This window comes from Podospora pseudocomata, chromosome 3 (assembly GCF_035222375.1).
Source record: "Podospora pseudocomata strain CBS 415.72m chromosome 3, whole genome shotgun sequence".
NCBI classification, from domain to species: Eukaryota; Fungi; Ascomycota; class Sordariomycetes; order Sordariales; family Podosporaceae; genus Podospora; species Podospora pseudocomata.
In genome coordinates this window covers 877,837-896,383 of record NC_085887.1, presented here as the reverse complement: position 1 = coordinate 896,383, position 18,547 = coordinate 877,837, and the positions used below count along the sequence as shown (strand labels likewise).

General features: G+C 53.4%; 5 protein-coding genes across 5 annotated transcripts; 4 read left to right on the top strand and 1 right to left on the bottom strand.

The window, feature by feature from the left end:
- Positions 1 to 1,619: 1,619 nt before the first annotated feature.
- QC762_302620 (uncharacterized protein) lies at positions 1,620 to 4,229 on the top strand (the record flags this gene model as incomplete). Its single annotated transcript, XM_062888549.1, has 1 exon — positions 1,620 to 4,229. The coding sequence occupies one exon, from the start codon at positions 1,620 to 1,622 to the stop codon at positions 4,227 to 4,229; it is 2,610 nt and encodes an 869-aa protein (XP_062744424.1).
- Positions 4,230 to 4,721: 492 nt separating this feature from the next.
- Positions 4,722 to 6,053, top strand: QC762_302610 (uncharacterized protein; the record flags this gene model as incomplete). The annotated part of the gene is made up of 1 exon (XM_062888548.1): positions 4,722 to 6,053. One exon carries the CDS (start codon positions 4,722 to 4,724, stop codon positions 6,051 to 6,053), a length of 1,332 nt encoding a protein of 443 aa, XP_062744423.1.
- A 1,251-nt stretch (positions 6,054 to 7,304) lies between these two features.
- Positions 7,305 to 8,630, top strand: QC762_0050120 (uncharacterized protein; the record flags this gene model as incomplete). The annotated part of the gene is made up of 4 exons (XM_062883483.1): positions 7,305 to 7,408; positions 7,597 to 7,676; positions 7,789 to 7,836; positions 8,443 to 8,630. The coding sequence occupies 4 exons, from the start codon at positions 7,305 to 7,307 to the stop codon at positions 8,628 to 8,630; spliced, it is 420 nt and encodes a 139-aa protein (XP_062744422.1).
- A 1,119-nt stretch (positions 8,631 to 9,749) lies between these two features.
- On the top strand, positions 9,750 to 11,879 carry MDH1 (Malate dehydrogenase, cytoplasmic). Its single transcript, XM_062888547.1, has 3 exons — positions 9,750 to 10,387; positions 10,482 to 10,599; positions 10,695 to 11,879. Exons 1-3 carry the CDS (start codon positions 10,337 to 10,339, stop codon positions 11,531 to 11,533), a joined length of 1,008 nt encoding a protein of 335 aa, XP_062744421.1. The 5' UTR covers positions 9,750 to 10,336; the 3' UTR covers positions 11,534 to 11,879.
- Positions 11,880 to 12,593: 714 nt separating this feature from the next.
- SPF1 (putative cation-transporting ATPase 1) lies at positions 12,594 to 17,001 on the bottom strand. The gene is made up of 3 exons (XM_062888546.1): positions 16,447 to 17,001; positions 13,297 to 16,364; positions 12,594 to 13,240 (listed from the first exon to the last, which is right to left on the bottom strand). Exons 1-3 carry the CDS (start codon positions 16,801 to 16,803, stop codon positions 12,712 to 12,714), a joined length of 3,954 nt encoding a protein of 1,317 aa, XP_062744420.1. The 5' UTR covers positions 16,804 to 17,001; the 3' UTR covers positions 12,594 to 12,711.
- Positions 17,002 to 18,547: the final 1,546 nt, after the last annotated feature.

Genomic DNA, 18,547 nt, shown 5'->3' with positions numbered 1-18,547 from the left:
GTGAGCTTCTACGGTTGACCCGGTTCTACTTTATCAGGACTCCCTCAACAGGGGTTTTATAGAGATAGCGATTTTGAAGTCGACGGCGTTAGCCATGCTCTAGCGCACATTAGAAACCCTTACTATTAGAATCGAGGTTTTTAATTAAGCGAGGTAATATCCAAGGAAACGCTCTTGCAAAAAGCCTCTTGAATGGGTACGCTAACGGTTTAAAGGATGCTATATTCTAAGGAGCCACCATAATTTCACTCAAGGTATGTTATTATCTGTTTTAAGTTATTTGTAAGATTTGAAGAAGTGTACTGAAGTGTCATTTATTTAATTAAACGAGGTGGGGATAGTAATGCTTAGTTGTGTACCGGCTTATTCTCACGCATTGGATCTCTTATGTGGCTACTAGCCATCTTCCTTTTATTCAGCACTGGTGAGTGTGTGGCTTTGGTAGATAAATAGGTATTCTAAATCCATCTGCTTTCACTAGGTGCTCATGCTATGGCAAATTTTATATACTCTGTAACAGTCAAGGCCATGGCTATACGCAAGCTACACCGTCAATGATAGGTAGGTTTTCTATTGGGGTGATTACAAGTAGGTATGTCAGATGCCTGATACGAACTTATCGCATGATTCCGCTGAAGGAGAGGTTCTCTATGAGGTCTTCCAAGACGTCTACAACCCATGAGGACACAAGTGGGATGGCGACCTCGAACTCTAGGTAAGCAGTGTATAGGGCATCTCCATTGACTTATGAATCTAGATATCCTTGAAGTGTATAAGCTTAACAATTGCTGATTGCTCAGCGGTGAAGTGGCTGGGAATATCCCTCACGTCATACTGGGAAGATGGCCCAAAGACACCAATATGCAACAAGGTAATCTGCTACGTTGGCGCCTTTTCGAAAATCAGCTGTCTTTACGCTACCAAATCACCCTGATGATGTATCTAACGTATACGTGCACCCAGGTTCCATATGAGAAGATATCCATACCGCAGGAATGGCAACGATTTCCCGCGTGTTCTACCTCTATCCATGGTCCTCGGTGCATCTTCAAATGGCCGAAACATTTACGCACCATTGGCATCCTCCGGTCCGGCACGGCCCGAAGCAACATGTAATCTCCTCACGCGCCAAGACCGGCATAACGGCTCTTGAGTACAACCTCACCCCAAGTCCATCATGTCATCTGCGGGGCCGTGACCAACAAATAGGAGGGGTCTCGAGGTAACGTTCACTGAAACACTGGAGAAATATTGTACCACTCTCTGCCGGGCGGTGATTGGGCGACAAGTATCACAGGAACGGAATCGATCTGCAACTTAGGCTATGATGGAGAAATATTTTGCCATGTGAGAGCAACGGTATGATTGTGTGATGTACCACGAGGGGAACTGCCCGACAGCTATCCACTGTCTCCTGACAAGGACAAATTGTAGCGCCCCAATAGAAGGCAGTGGTTGAGATGATAGCCGCCAGCGTGACGGCTACCTGCTGTCGAGATCATGGGGAGGATGGAGATGAAGTCTTTCCGTCTGAGGTTGACTTTGAGGTTAAATGTTGCCGCATTGTTTGATCAGATCAGACGAACGGTAGGTGCTGGCCAGAGTAGACCTAATTCATCATGTCTTCCCGCTGTGCGGCCTCCAGTGTCGTGCGGCAATTGCTGGTAGCAGTGGTGCTTTTCATCGTTGGAGTCCTCGCACAAGCAGCAACTCGCGAAAGAATAAGCTTGAACGCGGACTGGCGTTTCCAACGCTTCACCTCGAATCCTGACAACCTCAACTACAACACCCTGAAGCCATGGCTTACACCATCAGCCAACAACTTCATCAATGATGCCTCCCGCCGCACCAAGCGCCCATCCAACGAGCCACCCAACGTCACCTACACCCAAGCAAACTTCAATGATAACTCGTGGGAAGCCCTGAGTCTGCCTCACGACTGGGCTGTCAAAGGACCTTTCTATGTCGGCAACAATGTTCCCGTCGGAGGAAACATGGGTCGTCTTCCCATCCAGGGGGTTGGATGGTACCGCAAGAAGTTCACGCTCAACCCGGGCGACGAGGGGAAATCTGTGTATCTCGAGGTTGACGGCGCCATGTCCTATGCTGCGGTCTGGATCAATGGGAAAATCGCTGGTGGATGGCCGTATGGCTATGCCTCATTCCGTGTCGACCTCACTCCGTATCTGCAGTCCGGAAGCAATCAGCTAGCTATTCGCCTTGACCAAGCCGTTGAGTCGTCGCGATGGTACCCAGGTGCAGGGATCTACCGCAACGTTTGGTTGACCAAAGTAAACCCCATCCACGTCGGCCAGTTCGGTACCTTCGTCAAAACTAGGAGCTCATCAGCTCAAACGGCAACGCTTGACCTCACTGTTCAGGTGGAGAACAGCGCATCAACCGCCGCAGCAGGTCAGGTCCAGGTCGTCACTGACATTCATTCTTACGATGCGGTCTCGGGGAAGGCGGGAGCAAAGATCGGTGGTTTCTCTAACACCACAGTCAACGTCTCCCCAGGTTCTATTGCATCTGTGAATGCATCAGCGACTGTGCGGAACCCAAAGCTTTGGGGTCCACGTCCGACGCAGGAGCCCAATATGCATGTTGCCATCACCCGTCTTTACGTTGGGGACCAGCTGGTAGACACATACGAGACTCCTTTCGGCATCCGCTCTCTGCAGTACCTTGGCGATGGACTGCGTGTCAACGGTCAGCGCGTGTACATTCAGGGTGTTTGCCAGCACCATGATCTTGGGTCGTTGGGAGCCGCCTTCAACATTCCGGCTGCTCGGCGTCAGCTGGAGATGCTCCAGGATATGGGAACCAACGCGATGAGAACCTCACACAATCCTCCAGCGCCTGAGCTGCTCGATCTTGCGGACAAGATGGGTTTCCTTGTCCTGGACGAGATCTTCGACACGTGGGGCAGCCACAAGACTCGCAACGATTTCCAGACCATCTTTGCCGACTGGTCTGAGCCAGATCTCAGAGCGTTTGTTCGACGTGACCGCAACCATCCTTCAATTTGGGCCTGGTCCTTTGGAAACGAGGTCGCAGAGCAGGGAAGCAGCAACGGTGCAGCACAAGCTGAGCGTCTTCGAAATATTGTTCGCCAGGAGGACGCCACCAGACAGTCCACCGTCGGAATGAACAACGCTGGGCCTGACACGGCCTTTGTCTCGATTGTTGATCTTATCGGGTTGAACTATCAGGGAGAGGGCAAAGGAAACGGCGCGCCAACGTTCGAGAACTTCCGGGGACGGTTCCCTAACAAGTTGATCTTCAGCACTGAGAGCTCGTCGGTGGTTAGCTCCAGGGACACATACCTCTTCCCAGTGGTGAACAGCAACAACGCGATTGTACGGGCGAATGGTCCTGGCGCCGATCCTACTACTAGACAAGTCAGTTCGTATGACCTGTACGCCATGGAATGGGGTGCTTCACCTGACAAGGTCTTTGTGGCACAAGATCGGTATTCGTACGTTGCGGGCGAGTTTGTTTGGACAGGCTGGGATTACATTGGAGAGCCGACGCCATATGATTCCTCTCGGAGCAGCTACTTTGGCATCATCGACCTTGCTGGGTTTCCCAAGGACCGGTTCTACCTTTACCAGTCAAGATGGAACCCAAGCGTGAAGATGGCCCACATCCTGCCTCACTGGAACTGGCCCAATCGCGTCGGTCAAGTCACGCCTGTTCATGTGTACTCTTCGGGTGACGAAGCCGAGCTTTTCGTCAACGGCAAGTCGCAGGGTCGACAGAAGAAGGCGCAGTACACCTATCGTTTCCGGTGGGACCAGGTCACCTACCAGCCAGGAGAGGTGCGTGTCGTGACATACAAGGATGGGAATGAATGGGCGAATGCGACAGTTCGGACTACCGGGACGGCCTCTCAGTTGCGGTTGTCGACGTATCAAAACCGAGTGACGATCAAAGCTGACGGCGAGGATCTCTCTTTTGTCAGTGTTGCTGTCGTGGACGACAAGGGCGATGTTGTTCCCACCGCGGAACCCAACATCACATTTTCCATCACTGGGCCTGGTGACATTGTCACTACGGATAATGGAGACTCGACTGATATGGTTGCGTTCCCGTCAAAGGAGAGGAAAGCGTTCCGAGGACGAGCGTTGGCTATTGTGCGTGCAAAGGTTGGAGCATCGGGGACGATTACAGTGGCGGCCACGGCGAATGGTGTCAAGTCGGCGGAGGTTGTGCTACAGGTAGAATAGGAGCTCCCAGGTGACCTGTTCAGCGTGTGCTTCTGGCGGAGAAGGCCAAGGACAGCTGGGAGCAGGTGGCGGCGCCCAACATAAGGTCCACGGGTACATAACCACCCACCTGGCTGCTTCAAGCACACTACCTACTCAATGCAATTTACTGTTCATCGTCCTTCGTTATGCCTTGCCAATTGTCATTCATAATCAACTTGTATCTGTTCGACGACCTCTCCCCTGACGGGCATAATACCAGGGAACCTCGTGTAAGAATTCAGGTTCTCAACACTAGAGCCATCTAACGATCATAAGTTGCACCAAGACAGAGAAATGATGTTGATGTTGATAGCAGGTTACAATCTTTTAGCTCGGCTGCATGTCCTCATGCATGTAGCAGGTCATTGGCCGCTGGGTCACATGCTTGGGCCCCGTTCCCCGCACGTAAGCACGAGAAATGTTCCTGAACAATCAACAAACCCCTCTACATGATCATCATCTGCCATCACGATGTGGCTTCTCAACACAATCACTTTGAAACTAGAAGAGTTCTGCGACAATGACCTTCCGCCCTATGCCATCCTGTCCCATACCTGGGATGTCCCAAGTCAGGAAGTGACCTTTGTGGAGATGCAGGGCTTGCGCGAAACCATCACCAACAAGACCGGTTTCGCAAAGATCACCAACTTTTGCCGCCTCGCAAGTCAAAATGGTTACGAATATGGGTGGGTAGACACCTGCTGCATCGACAAGCGCAACAGTGCCGACCTATCCGAGGCCATCAACTCCATGTACCGGTATTACTACGACTCAGGAGACTGCCTCGTCTACCTCTCCGATACCAAACCGATGGCTGACTGGGGAAGCCTATCGAATGTCAAGCTTGATGATGTTTTAAGGCCATGTCGGTGGTTCACACGCGGATGGACCCTTCAAGAGCTCCTTGCCCCTGAGACAAGATCATTCTTCGACGCCACATGGCAACCCATCACAAACAGGCACCTCGTCAGCGTTATCTCGAACATCACTAAGATTGGCGACGCCTGTCTTCTATTTCGTGACAATATCTCCGAGGTGAGCATATCGGAACGAATGGGATGGGCATCAGAGCGACATACCACACGCAGCGAAGACATAACCTACAGCCTCATGGGCATCTTCAACATTTGCATGCCTATTCTCTATGGCGAGGGGGGCAAAAAGGCATTCCGTCGGCTACAAAAAGAGATCATGCGTGTGTCCTTTGACCAAAGTCTTTTCGTGTGGAAGGAAGATGTGTCAAGTAGTGGATTTCTAGCCAGTTCACCTGCTGCATTTGCCTGCCCACCGACTCTTGGGTTATGGGCTCCTCGCAACCTCGCTCCTTTCTATATGACCAATGTCGGGTTGTCAGTACGCTTGAACATTGTCGAAATCCTGGTTGAGGACCGCACATGGGTGCCGAAAAATGTACTCGAAATCCACGATTCCGAAGACGATGAGGAAAAGGTTCAGATGGCGATCATTGGGTGCGATATCCTAAATAGTGACAACCGCTGGGTTCTCTTGGCTCTTTATGTTCAGCCTGTTCCGGGAGGGAGTTTCGTTATAAATGGGAAGCTTTCCAGAGCATACCGTCGCGTTGCAAGCCATACATGGACTGCAGTGCCAACGGGGGCATTGTTTCAAAGGAGCGGACCGAGCAGGTCAACAGATGTTTTGATACTGGAGGATGAACATTATGATCTAGTGCGCCGGGCTTCACGAGAGCATGACCACAGAACCTGGAACCGCTTCGGTGTTTCTCTCCCTCCATTTTTGCGACTAGACCTTGAAGCTAAATCTGAACCGTCTCAGACTTGAGCTCAGTCTCTTCGCCTCAGATTAGAGCTCATTCTCTTTGCCTCAGCCACCATTGACAGAAGGTGGTTACAACCAATAGCTTCTTAGAACTCGAGATGAAACCCAAGCCGTTCTCCCAGTTGGCCACAACCAGATCACCTCGGCTGCAGCAGAGCGCCATTTGTTCATGTCAGGAAGAGCGGACACGCAATACTTCGGCCATATGGCCATGGGGCCTTGGTGGCCTCTTTGACCTCTGTTACCTCCCTCGTCTCTCGCCCATACCATTCCCAACTGAAGATTTTGGCATATGAAAGTCAGCAATCCCTTTCGGCTTACAGATCCCAGATAGGCTGCCCGTGTGTCTAATCTTGATCGAGCAATGGGAAGAAGCAAGACAGAAATCAGAACCGGGATCGGGATCGGGATCTGAATCGGACATCGGATCGGCGATGGTATTGCGTGGAGTTGGCTGTCAGAAAAGAAACTGTCAGTTCAAACTCATCGGAGAGAATAGACCATTTTCCTGGAGAAGAGTGGATGCCGTACCAGAGTTCTGGTAATGCTGTCGCGTCAAATTCAGGAAGGATATTCTACTTTTCAGTTTTGAACGCAATCTGTTGTGCTACAATAACGATCAGCCGCCATTCAAGCCAAATGAAAAGAGGAGAAAGGGGGAAGTGAAGGAGGGGGGGAAATGAAAACAAAGGGTTTCGCTGTGGCTGTAGTGCGTGGTAGGAAGAAACACATACATCCGAGTTAACTAAAAGATGGAGGCACAGGGGCAGCGATGGTATCGGCTGGGAATAGTGTGGTCATGGGAAGACGAAGGACTGTGGGTAGAAGAGGGGCGAGAAGGAAGTCCTGCGCTTCCAATCTGATAATATGAGGTGGGAAGAGGAAGGGGTGCTGACTGAATGAGACAACCCCCCAACAGGGCATCCAGTCTGTGGCCCTTCGGTCCTCTCCCTGTGCACCCAGGTTGATCCGCCAGGGTTCAGCTTCTGATGCCAGCCCAACCCTCCACGAAGACGCTGTTTGCTAGATATGAATTCTCTCGACATAAGGTAATTTGAGCCTTTGCTCCTTTCTGATGTCTCAACTAGTACTGCTGCCCCTCCTACATCTCCGCTGAGCAGACCTTCTGTCTACCTAAGCCTATTCTGAACTATCACGAACACTGCCCAACCGACCCAAATCCCTCAGACGCTTCTCCAGGCACCCCTCTGAAGTAATCAGCGAGGGATGATGTGATGTGGAGCCTGGCAGGATATGCCGGAGTATCAAGAGGGTGAAGACGAGCAACTCATGAGCAACCTTTTCAAAAGTCAACATCCGGGTTACGCGTCAGCCTATTGGTCGGAGCAACTCTTGAGGTGAAAAGAGCCAAACAGAAAGCCCCAGAATAGGTGTATTTCTGCGATTTGTGCCCGCTTGCAAAGTCTGGCTGCTTGCAAATTCTCATTCCCACAATTGTAGGTATAAAGTCAACCTCTCCTCGCAAACTCCTGCTCTCTTTTCTTCTTACCTTTTTGTCCAAGCATACCAACACTTGATTGTTCAGTCACGATAACGACCCTCGTCCACCGCCCACTCCTGCGACCTCAGCAGCGCGCCCTTGCGGCCTCAAGTCTGTCCGAGCTGGTATGTTTTGCAGAACTTCATTTTGTTGCACAAGCCTTTTCTTTTCCCCTCTAATCAGGCCATGCATATGGAATCGATTCTGACGTTTGAGTCTCTTGGCAACTCTCTCCAGATCCCCCCACCGCCGCCCCCGAAGTCCCCAAGACATCAGACATTCAAGGTAAGCCCACCCAACCCCCTTTTTTGCCCCCAGCATCCGGTCTTCTTTTTTAGATTTTCGGTTCGTCCCATCATTCGTGGGGCCGTAGCCAGTCAACGAAACACGGGGAGAGCTTTGGAACCTTCGCCCGCAGCGACTGTCATCTCTCGATGGCAGTCGGAGATCACCTTTGAGATCTCGGGTACCACCACTGTGGGTGCTGGCGTGCCCCCCACCCCTCTACAGTTCCAAGCCGATTGAACCTAACGAAAGCTGGGGGGTCTGCTTTGGCAGTGGCACAGGTCCGACTCCTGCTTTTGCCGACTCGGTGATTCGAGTGGTGCGGAAGTGTAGGGGTTTCGTTTGACTTGGGGAGACAACACCGCTGCGCCCGCTCCTCCTGCCTGGCCGGCCCTCTGCTCCACCTTGGTGGGGGGCTGAAAGCTACGTTTGTGGATTGTTGAAATATTGCATCGCTTAACAGGGCACAGGAGTGTGGGCAAGGGGCTTGGGGTTGAGTGGTGGGCCGTCAGACTCATCATTCCCCTGCCAGGGCGCATGTGTTCTGACCTACGGTTGATGGCTGAGATTCCTGAAGATATTGTAATTGACAGTATGTCGATGTAGCTGCTTGTAACCTGACATATCATGAGTTCCCTTGTCAATGCGAACCAAGATGGATATCACCATTTGCATGCCAAGATAGCGCGACTCGTTGGGTACGTGCAACAAGACATTACCTTTCCTCTCACTTACATGACATTGCGATATTGTCGTTCAACCATAGACCTTTTGAACCTTTCGGGTTGTTCTGAAATTCGATTCGAAAGTAGGCCAAACATACTTCCAAAAATCTTTTCAAGACTTATCAAGACTAGTCAAGGGACTTTGATCCACTACCCAGTTTATAACGTGGACTGGAGGCTGTTAAATATCGTGATAATTGACTTAGTAGATACCCTAAGTGGCGGTGACAAAGGTGAGGAATAATAAGGCTCTCCAAGCCGTGCCCCCGTGCACCATGGGAACATTAAAGCTATCCAAGGAGCCCCTTCAGACTCATTTAACACGCAAAAGGTTGATGAGCTGTTTTTGAGAAAGTACCAGGTAATTAACTTTTCACAGCGAGGCAAAATACCCATCATGTATTCACAAAGGTGAATATAAACAGCTTCAGAAGTGGGTGCCAATGTAGATGTTTTGTCTTGACGATGTTTGGATGACATCGAAGACATTCCCACCCCCCAAGACGGGTAACCAGACGCCAGAGAATCTCATCATTGTCTCGTTAGCAAACGAGCGCATCTTCCATCTGGCAAGCAAAGCGCGAGAAATCTCGTCGAGCTCCATTCCCAAGCGAGCGTCTTCCGTCCAAGCACATATCCAGCAGCGTCAGTGAGCGACAATAAACATCCTAAGCTAGGATGAACATCTCCAACTGAGACATAGCGTTGCTGGATTGGTCTTCGCGGCCATCGTCCTCTTCTGTGCCCTCATAATGAAGGACTCGGATACATGTTAGACACATTCAATTGAAGGAACATTGGGTCTTGTAGGGTTAAATTCCGATTTGGTGATGTGGGTGAGGTTACTGGCCGTGGGAGCGGATTATATGCTGGTCAACAAAGCTACAAGGGTTAAGCTCAGCTAGGTGCTCTCAATTAATCAACGACGTAGATTCGGCTGGCTATCACCAAGACGTGGTGAATGTCTACGCCAGACCGGGCCAGTACAGTTCATGACAGCTTCTCTGACCAACGGGAGATCTAGGATGCTGGTCATCATTGACTACGGTGAGAAAGGAAAAGCACAGTTACCAACGAATCGCCAAGGACCAGACCAATGCCGGGAATGCGGAAGTGGAGCACCTCGGCATCATATGCTAACATCGAACTCGGCACGCTCTTACAGCCGCGTCCATCAAGCTCCGATCTCGAGGAGGTCCGACAGTCCGTTGTCCTGATGTGTGGAAGCCGAGAGCTCATTCACGAAGCCGAAAAGCCATTGGCTACCCGGCCCGTCCGGTGTCGCTCTTAGAACATGGCGGAAAAATTGGATGCCCCACATTCCGTTTTGGCGGGAGTTGGATGGTGGTGGTGGGGTCCTGATGCCGCATTTGATGGGCATCTCGGGCTTCTAACTTGAGCCGTGGAACAGGAAGAACCCAGCGACACAATCATGCATCCAAAAATCGAAGAAAACAAATCCATTTTCCCTCTCGGCCGAAGACGTCACTCGTTGATCCCCCGGGGCAAGGACAGGCGGAGGTTGAAAAGTGGATCGATTTCATTGGCCGTCCAGCGGGATTTTCCGAGGTCCGATCCTTCCGAGAATGGCCCGCCATTGTCACCCCTGGCCCTCCCCAACAGCGCTAGGCTAAAGATGGATCGGTCCAACTTTTTTTTACCTCAACGACCCGCTCCCTCCCTCTCGACCGGTGCATTTGTTTTTCTTTGAACCACTACCTCCCCTTCCAGATCCTCGTTGCCGCCGCACGAAGACCATCATCATCACCGTCAAAATGTTTGCCTCCAGAATCCAGACCCGCGCCTTCTCGGTGTCGGCCCGCCAGGTATGCACCATCGCCAACACCACTGCATATACCACCACCAAGCACTAGTGCGGGGTGATGAATGGCATGCGCTGACTGGTTTTGACTTGAACAGCTCTCCAAGGTTACCGTCCTCGGTGCCGCCGGTGGCATTGGCCAGCCCCTCTCTCTTCTCCTGAAGCAGAACCCCAGAGTCACTGAGCTCGCCCTCTACGATATCCGTGGCGCCCCTGGTACGTCGTCCGAACCTTGGAGCTAATTAGCTCCGAGAGCCTCAGCCTCGCGTTCGTCCCATCAATAGCTGACAGTTCTTGCCACCCTCAAACAGGCGTTGCTGCTGATGTCTCCCACGTCAACACCAAGTCCACCGTCAAGGGTTACGAGGCCACCCCCAGCGGCCTCGCCAGCGCCCTCAAGGGCTCCGAGGTCGTCCTCATCCCCGCCGGTGTTCCCCGCAAGCCCGGCATGACCCGTGATGATCTCTTCAACACCAACGCCTCCATCGTCCGCGACCTCGCCAAGGCCTGCGCCGAGTCCTGCCCCGAGGCCAACATCCTCATCATCTCCAACCCCGTCAACTCCACCGTCCCCATCTGCGCCGAGGTCTTCAAGTCCAAGGGTGTCTACAACCCCAAGCGCCTCTTCGGTGTCACAACCCTTGACGTCGTCCGTGCCTCCCGCTTCGTTTCCGAGAAGAAGGGCACCGACCCCAAGGATGAGAACATCACCGTTGTCGGTGGCCACTCCGGTGTGACCATCGTCCCCCTCTTCTCCCAGTCCAACCACCCCGACCTCTCCTCCGACGCCGAGCTCGTCAAGCGTGTCCAGTTCGGTGGTGATGAGGTTGTCAAGGCCAAGGATGGTGCCGGTTCCGCCACCCTCTCCATGGCCATGGCCGGTGCCCGCATGGCCGACTCCGTCCTCCGCGCTGCTCAGGGCGAGAAGGGCGTCATTGAGCCCACCTTCGTCGACAGCCCCCTCTACAAGGACCAGGGCATCGACTTCTTCAGCTCCAAGGTTGAGCTCGGCCCCAACGGTGTTGAGAAGATCCTCCCCGTCGGCAAGGTTGACGCCATCGAGGAGGGTCTCCTCCAGGCCTGCTTTGCTGACCTCAAGAAGAACATCGAAAAGGGTGTTGCCTTCGTGGCCTCCAACCCTGGCAAATAAATGCAGCCGTTTTATCCTACAAGCAAATAAAATAATGATGGCCTAGCCTTTTTCTTTTTGGCAACCGGCCCAAAAGACCTCGTGCGGATGAACCTCGGCAAACTGTGATGGCGGTGATGAATGCGGCTTAACAAAAAGACCTAGGAGAGGGCGTGTGGTGCATTGCGGGCAACAAAAGTATGGTTGATGGATGTCTCGGGTTGCTGGTACCAGTCCAGCTGGGAGACAAGTGTTTTTAGCAGGCGACAAAACGGGATGGCGTCTTGTGTTTGCTTTTTGCTTGAAGGAGCCTCTGCGAATAGAACATGTTCTTTTCCAGCATAGAGCAGGATGTCTCTTTTGTTGTGGCTTTGCTTGGCTTGTGTCGAGGTAGCCTTTAGACAGCCTTCACCACTGTATTAACTATTCTCTTTTCTTTTTGTCACAAAAATGTTATGACTGATTCCACTCTTACCACCTTTGCGTTGACCAGGACATTGGATTCGACCGGACTGTGTTAGTTAGCATGCATGAACAGAAGAGGAGAGGACCCCGTGCTGTTTCGGACAAACTAAATGTTTGCTATAGGGAGAATGTTATCAGGTAGTTGGCTCCTTTTACTACCAAGCTCCAGCACTACTTTCTCTATCTATCCCTTAGGTACTTGGAGGCAGGCCATGTGTTTGTTCTGAGGTACACAATCTCTTGACCAACCAACGACCGCTGGCGTGGCGTTGGAGTCATCTGAATCCGGTTTCAAAAATAGACACAGGTGATGGTGAACAAGTTACATTAAACAGGGCCAATGTCTAGCCTGCTGTCAAGAAGGAAAACGGCGGTTATACTTTGTACATAATGCTCGTGGCCAATGAGTGGGCGCAGCGAGGAAGAGGTGGATCGTTTATAGTAGATACACTGGAAACCATAACCACCATAGCCCATCCCACACCACCAAGCCACAAAGCCAATCTCAACACGAAACCCATAGTCATGACATCACATTCTTTTATTGTACATTCGAAACTCTAACAATAGTACATTTGTGTAAAAGCCCTCGCTCCCAACCCACCCAATCCCAAAACCCATCTTTTTCGTTTCCACCCAAACCCTGACACAATCATTCATCAAAGGTATCAATACGTGCCCTCCGCTCTAGAACACTTCTAACCCCTTATGTATTCCAAATAATAAAACAACCTTTAATTCCTCCCCCATGCCTCCGCCAGCCTCCTCTTATTCTCCTCCAGCTTCCTCTCAAACTCCTTCACCTGCTCCTCCCTCTTTCTATCCTCCTCTTCTTCCTTCTTCTTGCGTTCCTCCTCCTTCCTCGCCCTCTCCCTCTCAAGCTGCTCCGGTCTCCTCTCGGCAATGTCCCTCGCCTTGAGGTCCGAGAACAAGAACTTGAGAACGATTTCGATAGCATAGCAAGCAACATAATCCAGCACCATCACCGCTGTCATGGTAGTCTTGAACTCCTCGGTGAAGGGCACGAGCTTCATCTGTTGGTTGAGCTCAGGGAGAAACTCGGTGGAGCAGGAAAATGCAATGGCGGTGACGCCAAGAATGCCCCAGAACATGCCCCGGTTCTCCGAGAGCGATTCGCGGAAGGGACGGCCCTGGTAGTTGACGGCAAAAGTGGAGATCTGCTGGATGAGCTGAAGGAGGTAGACGGCCGAGTTGAGAAGGGAGGGGGAGAACTCGGCCTCGAGATCGACCATTTCGGAGCGACTAACACGCTCAAGTCAGCATGCGAGTAGACAGCAGGCGGGGAAGATGAAACTTACGGCTCAAGCCTATCGCAAAACCGGGCAATGTAGATAAGTGTCGCGACATGAACAGCAAACTGGCCAAGAATGGACCCGATGATATAAAAATTAAAGATATTCGGCTGGGGTCTCTCCTTGGACAGACCCTCAACGGATTTGGCGCGGGAGATAGACAAGAAGCAGACGCTCATGAGCATACCACTGATGGTGATCTGACCGTCGCCAAACTTGATACCCTCGAGGTACAAAACACTCAAACTGTACGCACTAATCAGGCAGTTGAGAGCGAGAATCTTGTACATTTGAATGGTGGCAACAAGGGTGCAACGACCTTGGCGGATAATGTTGGGAATGGCAATGACGTTACGGAGCTTGGAAGTGAAGGGGGCGGCGACGGAGGCATCACCCAGCTTCAGCGAAGGGGGCTCATCGTCAAGCTCAGCGTCCATCATGGATTGTTGAAGCTTGTCGGCAAAGTTGGTGGCCTTGGCCACAGCATCAGATTGCTTAGCTCTCCGCGGGTCCTGGTTGATGAGTTGCTGAGCGGCAGGAGAAGTCACAGTCTCGATGTCGGTGCCGTTGGCCTTGGCGAGCTGGGCGACTGTGACACCTCTCTTGGCAGCCTCGCGCTCCATGGCCTTCTCGTAATGGGGGTTGCTGGGTCCAGGGGGGTACAAGTGGGCGATCATGGCAGGAACGGGGGGCGCAGGCTGGTTCCATCTCTTCATCAGGTCGACCTGCTTCTGGTACATGCCCTTCATCCGTTGGTCGCGTGCGTGTTCGGCAATGCGTGTCAGATCCTGTTGAGTGCCGTTGAGAAGAGCAACACCGATGTGGGCTTGCTTGAGCGCACCGACATCGTTGGTACCATCGCCAGCCATCAGAGTGTAGTAGCCCATATCCTTGAGACCCAAGAGAATATCCTCCTTTTGCTTGGGCGAAACACGGGCGTACACCCACGTGTGGCGCAACAGAGTCTTCCAGCCAACTTGATCTTTGAACTTGTTCAGAGCATAACCGGTAACACAGAGATCCTTCGTCTTGATAATCTGAGGGTCGATAGGCTTGGTGGGGTCAACCTCAATTTGAACCTTGTCGTCGACGCTGCGCCAGACGAGCTTCTCCTCACCATGCACGCTGTGCTCAGGGGAATCCAAGATGAGAACATCCCGGTCGACGATTTCCACCTCCTTGGCGACGTGAACAGCAGTAAGCGGGTTATCTCCGGTAATCATGACGACACGGTGGCTGCTCTCGTTGAGCATGCGAACCGCCTCCTTGGCATCGTCCTTGAGAGGGCACTGAAGAACCAAGAAACCAGCAAAAGTAAGTTCCGATTCCACCTTCTCACGCTTCAAGTCGTTGATCCTGCTCATACCAAGCTCGTTATCCACAGACAAGTGCTTGTAAGCCAACGCCAAGACACGGGAACCACGGCGAGTGAAGTACTTGTACGTTTCCTCGTAGTCCTTGGGCACAGTGACCAGCATCTTCATGATCGTCTCGGGGGCGCCCTTGACGGCGACAAAAGTACCCTTCAGTCTCTGGTCGGCCTTGTTCTCAGTGGCATGGATGGTGGCGACAGCGCTCTGGCGCTTCAAAGCAGAAGAAAACTGGAAACGGCGCTTGATCTGAACGGTGCCAGCAATGCCGGTAGTCGCAACAGTGGTAGGTTTGCTAGTCAAGGTATCATTCTTGCCCAAGGACCAACCAAGAGCGTTGAGTGTAGCCTTTTCCATCGGGTCTCCAACAACCTCCCCTTCGTCAAGCTTGACAAGAGCATGCGCAGTGGCAAGGACGAGGGTGGTCTCGAGGCCAGCATCGTGGACCTTGGTCATATGGCTATGGGCGCCATCGGTCTCCCTAGGGGTGTCAGTGCCAGAGTGGCCCAGGCCAAGACCAGCGATACCCTCAACCACGAGGTCTTCTCCCGTGAGAGTGCCAGTCTTGTCGAAGCATGCCACATCGATGCGGCCAGCGAAGGGAATTCTGAAGGGTTCAGTGCAGAAGATAGCGAACTTGGCAAGAGCAGCCAAACTGGTGTTGACGGCCAAGCTGAGTTCCATGGGAAGCTCAGGGGGCACGACGCTTGTGGTGATGAGAATGCAGTCCAACAGAAGCTTAGATCTCTTGCGGTCCTTCTTGACACCCTCGTCCCAGACATACCAAGAGGCAGCAAGAGCAAAGATAAGCAAGAACAAGATGAAGAACAGAGCCTCGGCGTTGTTGGCCGAGACGCGTTCAGTAGAGTAGATCATGGTACGAACCAAGCTTCCCTGGGAAGTCTCGAAACCAGTCTTGGTGACAATAGCCATGGCTCCGTTGTCAGGAGGCGCGGGAACGCCTGAAGCAAGCTTAGGCCTGTCCTCTTCAGTGTTGCCATGGGTAATCTGCAAGACCTTGGTGCCTCCCCAGAGGAAAGAGTTCTTGTCGAGACCCTCGATATCGATTTCAGCCTCGCCGGGACGAAGTTGAATTGAATCCTTGAGAAGAGGAGTACTCTCACCGGAGAGCATGGCCTCATTCACAATCGCAGTACCCTCGACCAAGATCATATCGCAGGCAACACCGCTGTCCTCCTTGGTGCGCGAGACTGAGACCAAATCGCCAGGCAGAAGCTTGTCGCTCTGGATTTCAGTCCACTTGCCGAGGCGATAGACGTAGATGTTGTAAGGCTTGATGCTCATTCCTCGGAATTCAACAAGGGTGCGCTGACGCTGCCAGACCACGGTGCTTTCGAACATGACGAGCATGAAGAGGGTGAAGAGCGAGTAGTACCAGTATTCATCCAACAGCCAGAGACCCACGCAAAACAGCTGGAACACAAAGAACGGGGCGACCGCGTGTTCCTTGAAGAGCTCGGTGAAAGTTGGGACTGGGATGTCGAAAGTGTTGGTGCCATAGTGCTGCTCGAGGCGCTCCAACTCGGAGGCGCTGGTGATACCCCTGGATTTCTGGAACTTCTCAAGCTTTGGGGCAGGGCTAGCATCGATGTCGTAGGCAAGGGTACCGAACTTCTTGGTCTCGGGATCGTAGAGAAAACGGCGCTTTTGGAAAAGGAACGAGAGGTTGGGCTTGCCTCCGACCTGGACATTTTTCAAGATTAGACCCTGTACTTGTTCTTTGCTTTCCGAGAAGCCAGAATGTCGGGGGTTTGCGAGGGCTCACCTTGTCGCGAACAAGCTTGCAAATCTCAGCAGAGCCGGCATTCGCAATTGGGACAACCTTGATCAGTTTCGCATCCTCGATGGTGCGGACCTTCCGGGCGGTGAACGTGGCATCAAGGTTAACACTCCAGTGTGTGCAGAGCCAGGTCAGCGCCTGGACAGTGATGATAGAGCCAACCCAGACAAATGTCCATTCCTGCGCCCCGATGTGTTTGTTGTAGAGTTCCTCGCTGAGATAGTATCGTAGAAAGATGGGCCATATTATGGCAAACGGCCAAATGTAGGCATGCTGGGCCAGAGGCAGCGGGCGCAGCAGTTCAGCGGACTGAATCTGCGAGTTATCGACGAGCGGCGCCATGGCTGGCCGATGTTGCAGAGAAGAAGGGAAAAGAGAGAGTGAGAAGAGATTATCCGTCTATGGTGTCCACATTGATGATGGCCGCCGTGGCGGGTCGTTTTCTATTCGGTGGTCGTCGCGTTGCGGTGGCTCGAGAGATGACGGAGCCGTGGGAAATTTGGCGGCAAGACGGAGACGTGAACAGTGCAGCGCCGAAAGAGAGAGAGAGAGAGATCTATTAGCGTCCAATCGGGTCGAACTGTGGCGCGTGGCCCCGAGGGGTCACGTGCCCGAGCCTACCTCGCCTGGCCCCCGTTTGGGGATGTGGACGGCCCAAGCTTCTAATACTACTGCTAATACTAGCTGACAGGGCGTTTCGCGTCACAAAAGAGAGTTATTTACAAAGGAGAGAGAGGCCTGCCTGCCTCAGGGCTCTGGTCCCCGAGGGCTTACGGCTCCTCTGTGGTTCCGCTGTTTCCTCAGGCCATTACAATCTGGGCCTGGTCACGTGTCCTATTCTTCTTCCTCCGCTGGGTCGTACACTCCCGAGCCTTCCACCCACTCGGCGTATTTCTTCCAGTCCTTTCCCAGGAGCTTATCCGGCCTCCTGAGCGCTTTTCGCATTTCGCTGTTCAGAGTGCCCCTGGCCCGCGCCGCTGGGCACTCCGCGAAGTGCCCGATTTCCGTGGGTCGGCCGCAGCGGCAGGTCCTATACGAGTCGTGTCCGAAGCGTAGGTGGTACTCCTCGTAGTCTCCGTGTCCCGTCCTCTCCGCCAGGAGGTGGTGTAGGGTCTTTCTTGCGAGCGTGAGTTCCGGGGGGGGTCGTTTCCCTGGTCCCGGGATCATTAGCTGGGCGTATCGCGTCGGCCTGTTCGCCAGCCACCACGAGTTCCACGCCTCCCTCTTCAGTGCCCTGGCCTTTGCCTTGACTGCGGTCAGGGCGGGGGGGGATGTTGGGTCTGGGAGCGCCCCCCCGAGGCCGGCCTGAACGTCGGCCTCCTCGTTCCCCTGGATCCCCATATGTCCTGGGGCCCAGTGTACCGTGAGGGGGGGCAGGTGGTGGTCCTTCCACGCGTATCCTATAACCCTGAACGCCTCCTGGGAGTTGTCCGAGGGGCGCCCTGTGATGCCGTATAGTACCGCCGAGTTGTCGATGAAGAGCCGTACCGCCGAGGGTCTTGCCCCCGCCCTGATGTATTCGCGCGCCCACACCACCGCGTGTGCCGCCCCAACCGCTTCGCCGTCAAAGGCCTCGGATTCCCCGAGCCTTCCGTGGTTCTCGTGTAGCTTCTGCCCATCCTGGTACGCCACGTAGCCCCAGCCCGTCCTCTTCGGTAGTCCTCGTGCGGGGCTGCCTTCGATCCGTCACTGAACAGGTGGATCTCGTCCCTAGGGGCGAGGAGTGTCAGTTGTTCGTGGAGTCTCTTGCCCAGTTCCTTGTTTTCTGGTCTTGGCAGAGGCACCGGGTGCCGTAGGGTCCACTGCACCGGGTGCGGCCTGGGGCAGTCGGGGAGTAGGGTCGCAAGTGCTTCCAGTCTAGTTTGCTTCTCCGAGAGACGCCTCCGGGGGCCCCTCCTGGGTGGCTCCGGCATCGGCCGGGTCCGGAGGACCAGTGGGTGGCGGGGGTCGAGGCTCTTGAACCGTGCCGCCATCGAGATTCTGGCGTGGGCGAGCGCCACTTCGGCGGGGGGGGGGGTCCCGCTCTCGCGGAAGATCGCCCCCAGGGGGGTCGTTCTCCAGACCGGGACAACCGCCCTGGCCGCAC

What these genes read in the sequence shown, in the direction of transcription:
- MDH1 (XM_062888547.1), top strand. Translation starts at nt 10,337, where the DNA reads ATGTTTGCCTCCAGAATCCAGACCCGCGCCTTCTCGGTGTCGGCCCGC. An exon ending in TCTCGGTGTCGGCCCGCCAG is followed by an intron (nt 10,388 to 10,481) that starts GTATGCACCATC and finishes TGACTTGAACAG; the next exon opens with CTCTCCAAGGTTACCGTCCT. An exon ending in CGATATCCGTGGCGCCCCTG is followed by an intron (nt 10,600 to 10,694) that starts GTACGTCGTCCG and finishes ACCCTCAAACAG; the next exon opens with GCGTTGCTGCTGATGTCTCC.
- SPF1 (XM_062888546.1), bottom strand. Translation starts at nt 16,803, where the DNA reads ATGGCGCCGCTCGTCGATAACTCGCAGATTCAGTCCGCTGAACTGCTG. An exon ending in GCAAGCTTGTTCGCGACAAG is followed by an intron (nt 16,365 to 16,446) that starts GTGAGCCCTCGC and finishes AAAAATGTCCAG; the next exon opens with GTCGGAGGCAAGCCCAACCT. An exon ending in TTTTGCGATAGGCTTGAGCC is followed by an intron (nt 13,241 to 13,296) that starts GTAAGTTTCATC and finishes TGAGCGTGTTAG; the next exon opens with TCGCTCCGAAATGGTCGATC.